This window comes from Pan paniscus, chromosome 1 (genome assembly GCF_029289425.2).
Source record: "Pan paniscus chromosome 1, NHGRI_mPanPan1-v2.0_pri, whole genome shotgun sequence".
Lineage (NCBI taxonomy): Eukaryota > Metazoa > Chordata > Mammalia > Primates > Hominidae > Pan > Pan paniscus.
Genome location: NC_073249.2, coordinates 55,184,991 through 55,198,472, shown reverse-complemented (window position 1 = coordinate 55,198,472; position 13,482 = coordinate 55,184,991). Strand labels below are relative to the sequence as shown.

At 35.1% G+C, this 13,482-nt stretch overlaps 1 protein-coding gene across 1 annotated transcript; it reads right to left on the bottom strand.

The window, feature by feature from the left end:
* Positions 1–5,087: 5,087 nt before the first annotated feature.
* On the bottom strand, positions 5,088–7,366 carry LOC100970229 (selenide, water dikinase 2-like). Its single transcript, XM_024926377.4, has one exon. The coding sequence runs from the start codon at positions 7,221–7,223 to the stop codon at positions 5,877–5,879; it is 1,347 nt and encodes a 448-aa protein (XP_024782145.2). The 5' UTR covers positions 7,224–7,366; the 3' UTR covers positions 5,088–5,876.
* Positions 7,367–13,482: the final 6,116 nt, after the last annotated feature.

Sequence of the window (13,482 nt, the reverse complement as noted above, 5' to 3'; positions counted from 1 at the left end):
TTTTCGTCAATATTGTTTTGAATATGCAATATTTATTTAGCTTATTCACATTCTCTTTACTGGCTTTTCCTTTTTGCATCTCAGAGAAATCTCTATTGAGATAACTTTTCTTCTTAAAATAAGACCTCTAGAATTTATATTAGAACCTGTATTTTTGGACAAAATGCATCTTTTTTATTTAAAAAAGTCTTGTTCTCATTCTTAAAAGTTACTTTTGTTGATTATATAGAGGCTGACAGTAACTTTCTCAAAAATGTTATGATATCAAACATTTTTGGGGCTTTCATTTTTGTTGGTGAGAAGTTATCTAATTTTTGGATGTTAATTCCTTTTAGTTAAAATGTTTTTTCTAGCTTTGTGATAATATATTCTTTTTTTATTGTGTGCATATGTTCGTGCTTATATTCACATATATGTGTGTTCTGCAATTAGAAAAAAATGAGTGCAGGATTTTCATTTTTTTATGTTTTTGATTTTTGAGGGCTCTTCATCTGAGTAATTATGACATCCTACTTTGGGAAATTTATTAGTATGTAACTGGAAATACTGAGTCTACCAGTTCTCTCTATTTACTCCCTCCGGAATACTAATTAGATACATGTCTAGGCACTCATGTTCCAAACTTCGTATTTTTTTCTCTCATGTTCTTTCTGTCTTTGTCTCTACGTGAACTTTGAGTTTTCTAGTCCAAACTCGGGTGAGAGAAGGCCTGAGGTAACACATTTTCAGGATAGATGTGCAATTTTCTTCCGAAGTCCAAAGAATGAGTAAGCCAATTTTTACTTCTATTAATCTGAGATTGGGTGTGCATCTCTAAATTACAACATATCTATTTAAATCTGTCTATCTATTTTTGTCTCAATCTCTATTTCTCTATGTAGCTCGGAGATCTCTGCTATTTAAACCTGGGGAGAAGGGAAGATGGAAGTTTCAGGAACTCACTATTAAGACAAAGGGCATCAATGACTACCCAATATTTATTCTCCCCTTTTTACTTGGAAATAAACCCTGATGTTTATTTTGGATTACAATGTACCTACTACATATCTCATCATTCTGTATAGATAGAGTTATCAAAAGAAATATTCATTTTGATCCTTTGGTAGGAGTTTTGGAAACAGTATGGAAATTGCATACTCCATATGCAATTTCTTCTCATTTGGAATACAATGAAAATATGAGGATTTCAATTAGTCCTAATTGGACTTTGTATGTGGATGAGTATTAAGAAAAAACAAACAAACAAACAAAACACCACTAAACACTGTTTTTGGCCTGAGGCTCAGATGACTTTATGGAGTCATCAGGAATAATTAAACATGGAATACATAAGTCACTGTAGAGTCACAGAAGTTAAGACCATAGGTGGGAGCAATTTCAGCTAGGAAATTTATAAAAGGATTTTAGACAAAAAATGCAATGTGGTACTGAAGGCTTTTGTTTGGGGACTTCAGCAGAAAAAAAACAAACCAAACCCAAACAAAAACACAATAATTGAGGCATTTTGTTATAGTAAAAGATAACATGTAGTTGAATGGCTTAAAATGTGCTTTGACTATTTTGCATACACACCTGCAATGGATGAGAATTTTAGATGTTCCACATATTTGTCAACACTTCATATTAAAAATCATTTTAAATTTTAGCCATTCTAGAGAAAGGTTGGCAAACTTTTTAAAATAAAATTCAGAGTGAAAATATTTTGAGTCATGTTAGCCATATGGTTTCTGTTGCAACTACTCAATTTTGCTGCTGTAAAATAAAAGCAGACAACATCAAAACAAATGAGAGTAGGTGCACTCCAATAAAGGCAGCAGGCCAGGTTTGAACTTTGGGCCAGTTGTTGAGCCTTGATAGAGGATGTGCAGTAATACTGTCTGTGGTTTTAATATGCATGTCCTTGATGATTAACTATATTAAGCATATTTTCAGGGGCTTATTGGTCATTTGAATATCTTCTCTTGTGAAGTGTCTTTTAGAATACTTTTTAACAAATTTTTGCATCGTTTTCTATTGATAATTTATTCACAAGAGGTTTTTACATACCAGTTATAAGTCATTTGTCAAATATGTACATTTCACATATTTTATTTCAGTGTGTTGTTTGCTCTTTGGTTTTATGGTATTAACATTGCAAAACCAATTTAAAATATTTTATGGTCCATCTTTTTTGTGGACTATGTAAAAATTCACTATTTCATAAAATCATAACATTTTCTTCTACTTTTTTTCCTAGAAGACATAATGTTTTATCTTTTATACTTAAATCTCTTATGTCTTTCAAGTTAAGTTATATACATAGTTTAACGAATGGACAAAGTTCCTATTTATACATATGGATACCCAATTGTTGCAACAGAAGATTTTTTTAAAGGCTATTCTTTCCCTGCTGAATTACCTTTAATTATTTTTGTTCTATTGATGCACATGTCTATCTTTACATCAACACCACAATAACCTTTAAAAATCATTATTGTGGTAAAAACATGTAACATTAGTTACAGTCTCTTAAATTTTTAAGTGCACAATTTAGTGTTGTTAACTATAGTCACAATGTTTTACAGCAGATCTCTGTAAATTATTCATCTTGTATAACTGAAACTTTATATGCGTTGAACAACAACTCCCTCTTTCTCCTCTCCTCAGCTTTTGGCAAATACCATTCTACTCTTTGGTTTCATGAGTTTAGCTACTTTAGGTGGAATACCACACACAGGTGGAATCTTGCAATCTTTGTCCTTCTGCGACTGGTTTATTTAGCATAATGTCCACCAGTTCATGCATGTTTTCACAGATGGCAGAATTTCCTCTTTTTAAAGGCTGAATAATATTTCATTTTACATATATAATATATATACATATACATACATATATATATACACATACATGTATATATATATATATAATGCATTTTCTTTATCCATTGGTCTGCCAATGGATTTAACTTATTTCCATATCCTGGCTAGTATGAATAATGATGCAAGGAATATAGGAGTACAGATGTCTTTTTAAGATCTTGATTTCAATTCTTTTGGAAAAACACCTGCAAAATGGGATTGTTGAATAATACAATAGTTATATTTGTAGTTAAATAATCTGTTTCACAACAATGTGAATATACTTATCATTACTGACCTGTAAACTTGATATTATATTCAATAGGAGAATTGGAAGTTGTTTTCTCTAAGATCAGGGAAAAGGCAAAGATGCTGACTTTTGCCACCATCATTCAACATAATATTGGATTTTTAGCCAGAGCAATTAGACCAGAAAAAGAAAATAAGACATACAAATTAGAAAACAAGTAAAATTATCTCTATTTGTAGACAGCATGATCTTATATGTAGAAAACCAAAAGGAGTCAACAAAAAAACTATTAAAACCATTAAATAAATTCAAGCTGGGCATGGTGGCTTACACCTGTAACCCCAGCACTTTGGGAGGCCAAGGTGGGTGGATCACCTGAGGTCAGTAGTTCGAGACCAGCCTGACCACAACGGACAAACCCTGTCTCTATTAAAAATAAAAAATTAGCTGGGCATGGTTGTTCATGCTTGTGATCCTAGCTACTCAGGAGGCTGAGGCAGGAGAAGTGTTTGAACCTAGGAGGCAGAGGTTGCTGTGAGCCAAGATCACCCCATTGCACTCCAGCCTGGGCAACAAGAGCAAAACTCCGTCTCAAATAAATAAATAAATAAATAAATAAATAAATTCAGCAAATTGGCCGAGCCCAAAATCAACATACAAAAATAATTTGAATTTCTGTAGGTTAATAATACAAAAAAATTGGGAAAACAATCCCATTTATTGTAGAATCCCATTTGCTATAGAATTTTCTTCTTTGCTTAGCAATAAACTTAATGATGGAGGTGAAAGTTTTGCACAATGAAAATCCCAAAACAATGATGGAAGAAATATAAATGCAAAGACATTCTGAGTAATGGATTGTAAGACTGAATATTATTAAAATGTCCATTCTTTCCATATGAATATGCAGATACAACATAGTATTTACCCAAATCCCAATGGCATTTTTACAGAAATAGAAAATTAATATAGAATAACAAAGGACCCTGAATTGCCAAGCAATCTTAACAAAGAACAAAACAGGAGGCATCTCACCTTCTAATTAAAAAAAAAAAAAATCAAAGCTATAGCAATTGTAACAGCATAGTACCAGCATAAAAACGGATGGATAGACCAATGGAAAAGAATAAAGAGTGCCCAAGTTAAACCCACACATATAAAGTCAACTGATCTTCAAAAAAGATGTCAAGAATACACACTAAGGAGGGGATAGTCTCTTCACCAATTTGTCCTGAGAAAACTGGATATCTACATACAAAAAAATTCATATTGGATCATTGTCTTACACCACACATAAAAATCAACTAAAATCAATTAAAACCTTAAACATAAGATCTATAATCATAAAAATCCTAGAAGAAAACAGAGGGGAAGTTTTTCATTATGCTCATCTATGCAATGATTTCTTGGATATGACACAACGTCCTCATTACTGTGATTTTTTTGTTTTGTTTTGAGATGGAATCTTGCTCTTGTTGCCCAGGCTGGAGTGCAATGGCACGACTTCAGCTCACTGCAACCTCCGTCTCCCACGTTCAAGCTATTCTGCTGCCTCAGTCTCCAGAGTAGCTGGGATTACAGCTGCGCACCACGATGACCGGCGAATTTTTTATTTTTATTAGAGACGGGGTTTCACCATGTTGGCCAGGCTGGTCTTGAACTCCTGACCTCAGGTAATCCACGCGCCTTGGCTTCCCAAAGTGCTGGAATTACAGGCATGAGCCATCATGCCCGGCCTACTGTGATTTTATAGCTAGTCTGGAAATCGGCTTCCTTATGATACATGTTTACATGACATTACTTTTTTCATTATTTTTAATCTCAATGTTATCATATTTAATATATTTTCTTGTTCATATACAGATGGATCTTGCATTTTTCTCTTTTAAATGTAACGTATATATAATTTATTTACATTTTAATTAATAATGGGGTGTGATCTATTCAATAATATAAAGTCTTGCCATTCATTTTTTGGTCCCTTGTAGTCTTTGTTCCCCTTTTCTTTTTTTCCTGCATTCTTTTCTTTTTTTTTTTTTAGTTTTTCAACAAGGTTTCTTTTATTTATTTAGCAAGAAATTACTCTTTATTGATCAAATCACCAGGAATCTGCCGCAAAAGACTTAACATCTTAATGACCACTGAGGCCTGGGCTCTGAGGCTTGCTCTGCCTCTCCCAGTCCTTAATGGGGTTTAGAGGGAGAGACGTCATTAACAGAGACCAAGTCAGATGGTTGCAGGTCCTCCTTTCCCAGTCATCAGACAAGTTGCTCAATTCTTGTCCAGAGCAGGAAAGAGCCAGTACTTCAGTAAAATTGAATAAAGAATTTGATGTTGCATTATAAGATCTCTCTTAACAATTTAGATTTATCAACAATATTGGTCCAAAACTCATTTGCTTCTAATTTTTTTTCATTTTGCAATTTACTTTGTGTGTGTGTTATTTTAATAATCTCACTCCCTGTGCAGAAATTAATCAACCCAGTGCAAAGAAAAATCCCTCAACCTGGAATAGCTTCATCTTACTTTGGCAAGAGAAAACAGAGGTATTTTTGCTCCTCTTCTACCCAAGTGATGAACAAATATCCCCCCAAAGTTCAAAATGTTACTCTGGCCCCGGAATGCATATAAAGACTGCTTTAGATGGGCTGATTCCAATCACCTAGAAAGGGCAGCCGGAACCACTATGCAGGCAGCCTTCTTTGGAAATTTCTTACAATCAACTCTTGAGAACCATCCGTGATTGTGGACAATGGCTCTAAGGTCCAAACAACTTCTGTTCTTTCATCTCACGAGCTAGGCTCAGAGGAGGCATTTGAACTGTCAGGAGCAAGAACAGCAGCTGTGGCCCCACGAGGCAGGACTTCAATAACTCGCGGCTTGTCAATGATCCGGGCCGTTCGGTTTCCCTTTTCCACAATGCCAACGATCCACGCTTGGTGACCCTCTCCGTACTTGGAGGATTTGATTTCAGAACAAAAGCGAGCCGCCTGTTCTCTTGGCAGACAAATCAGTAATCCCCCAGAGGTTTCAGCTGAGGTTCCTTTAAGAAGCCCAAACCGTCCACTGGCCTTGCTGACGGCAGCCATCTTGGCAATTATTGGCAGATTATGAATAACAAAGGACACTTCATTTCTTTGCTGTTTTGCAAGGTTCTGGGAGTGTCCTAGAATGCCAAAGCCTGTGATATCTGTGGCCGCATGGGCATTAAATGTGTGCATTAAACCTGCAGCAGTTCTGTTGAGGGTAGCCATATTGAACATGGCTTCCTGATAGGCCAGCTCCACCTCTTCTCTGGAGACCACCATCTTTACTTTATTCCATCTTTCAGGATTATCCAGCCATTGGTGGGCATTGACAGCAACCTGGGTTCCTAACGGTTTGGTTAACACCAGCACGTCCCCAACGACGGCGCTGTCCGGCATTATGAACTCATTTGGTTGGCATACTACAGTGGCAACTCCACCGATTATAATCCAAGGGTTGACCACCGTTTGCCCACCGGTCACTGCCGTCCCTCCTTCCTCAGCCGCATCCCGAAAGCCTTTGACCATGAGTGGCGTTACCTTTTCGCGTTCCTCCTCACTCATACTCTGGCTGACGCTGAGTAACATCAACATGTTGTCACACTCAGTAATCCCCATGGCGTAGAGGTCACTCAGCACGTTGGCACAAGCTATGCGCCCCATCATGTAGGGATCTTCTACCAAGGGGTAAAAGAAGTCCGTGGTCTGCACCAGTGACAGGCCCCCGTGCCTCAGGGGGATGACGCAGGAGTCCATCCCGATGCCCAGGGCTGGAAAGGTGGGGCTGGGGTCCGCTCCTGCCGGCAGGCCGGCTTCCTGGGACGCCTCTTCCTGGCCACCCACCAGGCCCCGGCCCAGCGGGGGCCGCACGTCCGGCCGCGTCAGTCCCGCCAGGAGTTTGAGCAGCGCCTCCTGCGGGACCTTGCAGCCTCAGCCCTTCATGCCGGAGAAGCCCGTCAGCCGCCAGCTCGGGCTGAGGCCCAACGCCTGGGGCTCGAAGGGCCGGTAGTTCGAGAAGCTCCGGCCCAGAGTCAAGCCCGCCGGGCCCGAGGAGCCTTCCGCCGCTGCCATCGCCTCTCCGCAGGCGCCCGTCGCCGAGGCTTCCGCCATGGCGCCTGCCCGGCAGGGAAGCGAGAGGAGAAGAGGGCCCTTTTATTTTCCACTCAGATTAATATGAAGCAAAAGTCAAATATTACCTGCAGGGATTCTCCCTAGCGCTACTCAATACGTCAGACCCACGGCATGCGCAATCTTCCTGCTTTTTCCTGCATTCTTTTAGATTAATTTTTAAATTAATCTATATTGGGCAATTAGCTATAACTATAACTTCCTTATTTTTTAGTAGTTGCCCTAGGGCTCAAAAAATATATATTTAACTCGTCACTAATATCAAATCATATTATTCCATTTCACATGTTAAATAAAAAGCATTACAAAAGTATACTTAAATTTCTTCCATCATTTGTTAATTTTCACACTTGTTAAATTTGTCCATTTTAAAATTTCACACATACAATCCGTACATATTTTATAAATAAATAAATATTTTAATTGTCTTTGACAGAGCTGATTTAAAAATATTAAAAATGAGGACAATTTTTTTTTAATTTACCCACATATTTACTATTTGGGATACTCAACTTTTTTGAGCAAGAAATACTTCCTTAACATATCTGTAGAACCATTCAATTAATCACAAGTTCGTTCAGCTTTGATATGCCTCAAAATATCTCTCTTGTTTTAACTTCCGTTTGAACATTATTTTCACTGTTAATATAGTAATAGGTCTATGTAGGTTTTTTTCCCCTCCAGAACTTTCTAGATGTTATTTTATTGACTTCTGGTTGGCATTTTTAAACATTAAACAAGCATTACAACTTTGTCTTTGTCACCCTGTAAGAAATATGTCTTTTTTTCTTTTTCCACGAAGATTTTTCTCTTTATTAGTGGCTTTACAGAAATTTGATTATTTTACATTTTGGTGTACTTTATTCTTGTTGGGTTTTGTTCAGCTCTTTGAATATGAAAATATATAATTTTCATCAGATTAAAAATATGCATTATTTATTTCTTTAAGTATTTTCCCTGTTCTGTCTGCTGTTCCTCTTCTATTCCAATTACATATACGTTGGACCACTTGAAATTTTTTGACAGGTGACTGAAGCTCTATCAATTATTTTATTTTTTATTCCCTATGTGCTTTTTTTTAATACTTTTAATGTTCTGTCTTCAATTGCAGTACTTTCTTTTCTTCATTGTCTAATTTTCTCTTTTGCCTATACAGTGAATATTTAACTACAGTATAATTTCCAGCTCAATTAATTTTTTTAATATTCTTTGTTTTTAATGTTTTTACTTTTTTATTCTTAACCATGAATACATTCAAAATAACCCTCTTAAAGTTCTTATCTGCTGATTCTACATTTTTGTCGTTTAATTGCCTCCTTTTATTCCTTCTCTTAACTAAACTTTCTCCTGATTATGGGCCATATAGTCTTGCTGCTTCTCATATTCATGACTTTTTGTTTCAGAAAAGTGTGATTTATTTACTATAATAAAATATACATACAGATATATTATAAATATGTGTATATATAACTATATCACACTCCAGAAGAATGTGATTTACTTTACTAAAATGAAATATAAATATGGATATATTATAAATTATTACTTGGAATAATATATATAGATAGAATATAAATACTCTATAATATACACTATTTATAATACATAATCTATTATATATTATTACACAATTTATATATAAATTTATACACTATTATACTATGTATATATAAATTTTTTAATCTAAAAATTTTATCCCAAGTGGTTATTTAACATGCAGAACAGCTTGATTCTTTCAAAGTGTTTTATGGCTGAGCTGGAGTTAGTTTGCTCTAGGGCTAGTTTAGATCTACTGTTAAATTGCAACTTTTTTGGATTACTATAAAAGCCTTCGTATTTGAAAAATCACTACATTAGGCCAGATGTGGTAGCTCACACCCGTAATCCCAGCATTTTGGGAGGCCGAGGCGGGCGGATCACCTGAGGTCAGTTCAAGACCAGCCTGGCCAATATGGTGAAACCCTGTCTCTACTAAAACTACAAAAATGAGCCGGACTACTACAAAAGTAGTCCCAGCTACTTGGGAGGCTGAGACAGAAGAATCACTTGAACCCAGGAGGCAGAGGTTGTAGTGAGCCGAGATCGCGCCATTGCACTCCAGCCTGGGTGACAAAGCAAGACTCTGTCTCAAAAACAAAAAAAAAGAAAAAAGAAAAGAAAAGAAAAAAGAAAAATCACTACTATAGATGACTTACTCTAGTTTTTTGTGGGTATCGTTCTGCATATAGTTTCCCTGTAGTTTTAGTTTTCCTGATAGTCTTTTGTTGTTTTGTTTTTGTTTTGTTTTGTTTTGTTTTGACCAGGCTGTAGATTCTAACTCTGTGCATCTACAGCTTAGTATGTATCCCAAAGTGAAGTGAACCCTTATTCATACTTCATGAGTTTGATTTCTGTGTATCTTCCTTTTTTCAGGTACTGTGCCACGAAATTCCAACCTCCTTCACCTCTCTGAACTCTGGTGTGTGTGTCTTTAACTCGGTGAGATCAATGGGATCTTCCTGTGTTTGCCCTCCCATAGAAGGCACCATGTTTTGTAATGTGTCTTCATGAAAAAAGCCGTGATGATATCAGTCTCAGTCTCAGTCTCTGCTTTTTTCCCTTCTGTCTCTCTCTCCCTTTTTTTTTTTTTTTTTTTTTTTTTTTAGATGGAGTTTCACTCTTGTTGCCCAGGCTGGAGTGCAATGGTGCGATCTCGGCTCACCACAATCTCCGCCTCCTGGGTTCAAGCGATTCTCATGCCTCAGCCTTCCAAATAGCTGGGATTACAGGAGTGCGCCAACACGCCAGACTAACTTTTGTGTTTTTAGTAGAGACCGGGTTTCTCCATGTTGGTCAGGCTTGTCTCAAACTCCTGACCTCAGGTGATCTGTCCACCTCGGCCTCTCAAAGTGTTCCCTTCTCTTGAGATCACAGTCTAGTGATAACTCTTATCCAGTTTTTGAAAACAATTGTTTGATCAACTTTTTGTTGTTTATGGAGGTTGGACAGATTTGGTACCAGTTACTTTCTATGGCTAAAATAATGTTGCTGTTTCATAAGCTGCAGTTTTTTCTTTGACTTCTCAGTAATGTATAATTTTTCTTGAACTTTTGCCATTAGGAAAATAAACTCAATAATGACAGTACATAAGCCAGAATTTTATCAGAAGGAAGTGCAAGTTTATCAGATGATTAATCTCAAAGAATCGACCAATAGCCAAAAGAAAAGTATCACCAGAAAATGGAGAATGTCTTGGTTCATAAATTAGCATACTCCTAGCAGGTATGGTATGTGGAGAAAAGCTAGCTTACAAAGCTAATTTTCCATATACAGTAAAGAAACAAAAATGTTTTTATAAAGTTTAAAAATAATTCCTTAGGCAGTTATGCAAATGATACCAATCTGATAAGAACATCTTAGCTTGCTATTCTTCGAGATGAACTCAGAAAACTAACATATTGGCTTTTATTTTTTCCTGTCTTTTGACAGGAACTTATTTCAATAGACATACAACAGTGTAGCCAACAGGTAGGCAGGTAGAACAGTAAGTGGCAAAGGAGTATTTCTGTAGACATTCAGTAAAGAAAATAAGTATAAATCTGATTATACAACCAACAGGTCATCGGGGCCTTTATTCATAAGACAATGTAATAAACAGAACCTTGAAGGCCTCAGTGAAATATCCAAAGCTTTGGTTTATCATAATACTTGGGATGGATGGGTTGGCCTTGGATAGGCTGGGACTTGCAGACACAAACCTTATTACTGAGCCTATAGCAGTGAAGAGCTCAGGCAAATTTAATAGAATCTTCACTTCTTTGAAAGCTCACCAACCAGTTGCTACTGGAATATACGTCTATTCGAACAGAGTTAGTTTTTGCTTATTGAAGCAATTAAGAATTTGGTGAAGTAGAGTCAGTCAATGAATAGTCCTGGCAGCATGGCTCTGTTTGCAAATCAAGACGATTGCTTGAACAGTAAGTAGAATCCGTAAGGCAGTTAGAAATTACTATTAGATCAGTTTGCCTGTGTCATTCTAGTAATATGGCTCAGAATGCTTAAACTGGTTTAAGAATTGTCGTGCATTTTGTGATTTGGTTTAATTTAGTGTTTTGTAAGTTATTGTACAGTTTGGTAAATTTTAATTTCTCTTTCAATTCTATATAAAAATTGAAGGAGAAATTATTGTATTTCGTTCAAATATAAGAACAATGCATATATATAGAGAAAGATAAATTCTTATATTTGTTTGTTATATTTTATATTTTGCTTGTGATTCTATTTGCTTGTCATATTATATACAACATTCCTACATGTTAAATAGTACAAGCTTTTTTATTTCACAGGATATCTCATTTTAAATATTACTAGAAATAGAATTGTCACATTATTTTGAAAATGACAGGTAGAAAAAATATTTTTAAATATACAAAAACCTTGCATTTATTTGCAGTGTGAATGAAGGGCTCTGGTGATGGATTTTAGGCATCTTCCTCTTTCTTAACATCAAGGCACACCAGAATAAGTAGGATTATTAAACCAAACATATTATGTAAACACAGATCATATTTAAGTAAGTGTGAAAACATTGAACACCCAAATCTCTAATCCCTGAGTAAAGAAGATGATTCAATATTGCATAGTGTAATTTTGAATATTCTGGAAAAATGATTTGGTGTGCCTTCAACTTAAAAATTATTCTCCTCTTTCATAAATTCATTTCAGAATAATACATATGTTCTACTTCAAAATAGCACAGAGAGAGAAGTCATTTTAGGCATGTATAGCAGATGTAATTTCAAAGCACATTTAAAAGAAAAGTAAACACTATTGCATGAAACTATTCAAGGTTTAATAGTTATATAACACGTAATGAGTATACATAAAATGTGTACTTTTCTATTACAGGCAAAGGTAATAATAAATTTCTACTCTTAGTAAGTATATCAGTTCTATTTAAAACCTAAGCTATTGAAATCTCAAATTACATTGTCAGCCAGAATCGAGTGGTCATCATAATTATAATCTGTAACTTTCATTAATAACAGAGGATGAATTTTTTCTGCTTGGGATGACCCATGTAATAGTATGACTAGAGACTTAGGAAGAAAAGATTTGATCAATTTACATATGTGTGTGTGTGTAGGCATATGTGTGTGGCATGTGGCATGTTTGTACATTAGATAAAAATGTGAAGGGAGTTTCCTTGACTAGAGCCATATGATCATTTGTGAACTAGATGAATTTGTAATGCTCCATTATTCTAACTGTGATATAAACAACAAAGATAATGTTAGATAGTTTTAATATACAATACAATAATAAATAAAAGAGGAAACCAAACCTTATTAATATCCCAATGCAATTTACTTTATGTGTGTTAACAGAATTTGAAATAGATATTTATTAAGTAAATATTTGGAAATGTATTTGTAACTCTACATTTCTCTAAAAAAATACTTGGGAATAAGTGAGGGTTTATTCACCAGAACATAATAGAAAGAAATGAAGGTTGAGTCATTTGTTATTTTCAGGAGTGTATTTGCATTTATTTCTTGAAAATTATTTTATTACTTATAACAAAAATATATTCTATAGAAGAAGCCTTCAATCACAAATAAATTAGAATGAATGATAATATTTCCCAGTAATTAATCAGGTATTTTAAATATGAACACATAATGAACTTACAAATTTACCTATTTTTTATAAATTAGTTCCATCAACAAAGAGAAAAGAATACGATTGAAGTAGCCTGCCAAAAAAGAGTGTCAAAGAGAGAAAGCTCATAAATGCAAACCTGTACTGGTAGAGATAAGCTCAAATACAGAGGGAAAATAATAGTTTGGATTTCTTTGTTTCGCTTCCATTTCGATTGACACTCTGAGATGCATTTCACCAAACCAACTGATGTGCTATAGTAGAGAAAGTAAAGCACCAGAGGAATTATTTCCTGATTATGTCAAGATTAAAAACAGCAGTTTTCAAAATTGGTCTGTGTGTATGCCAGTTTCAATATGTCAGTTTCAATATGGTACTATGGATAAAAAGGAGAAGAGAATGACATGAAGCAGTAAGTTCAAAAAATGGGAATATCTAGAAAGAATGAGGATAAGTTTTTTAATATGAAAATGTAATTATTCATGTATAAAATACACATCATTATCCCCCAAATATTAGTTTATTTCATTCTGTTTTTCAGAGTTTACATTAAAATGTCCAATTTAATAAGTGAAATACATATTCTTAAAAATAGATCTTA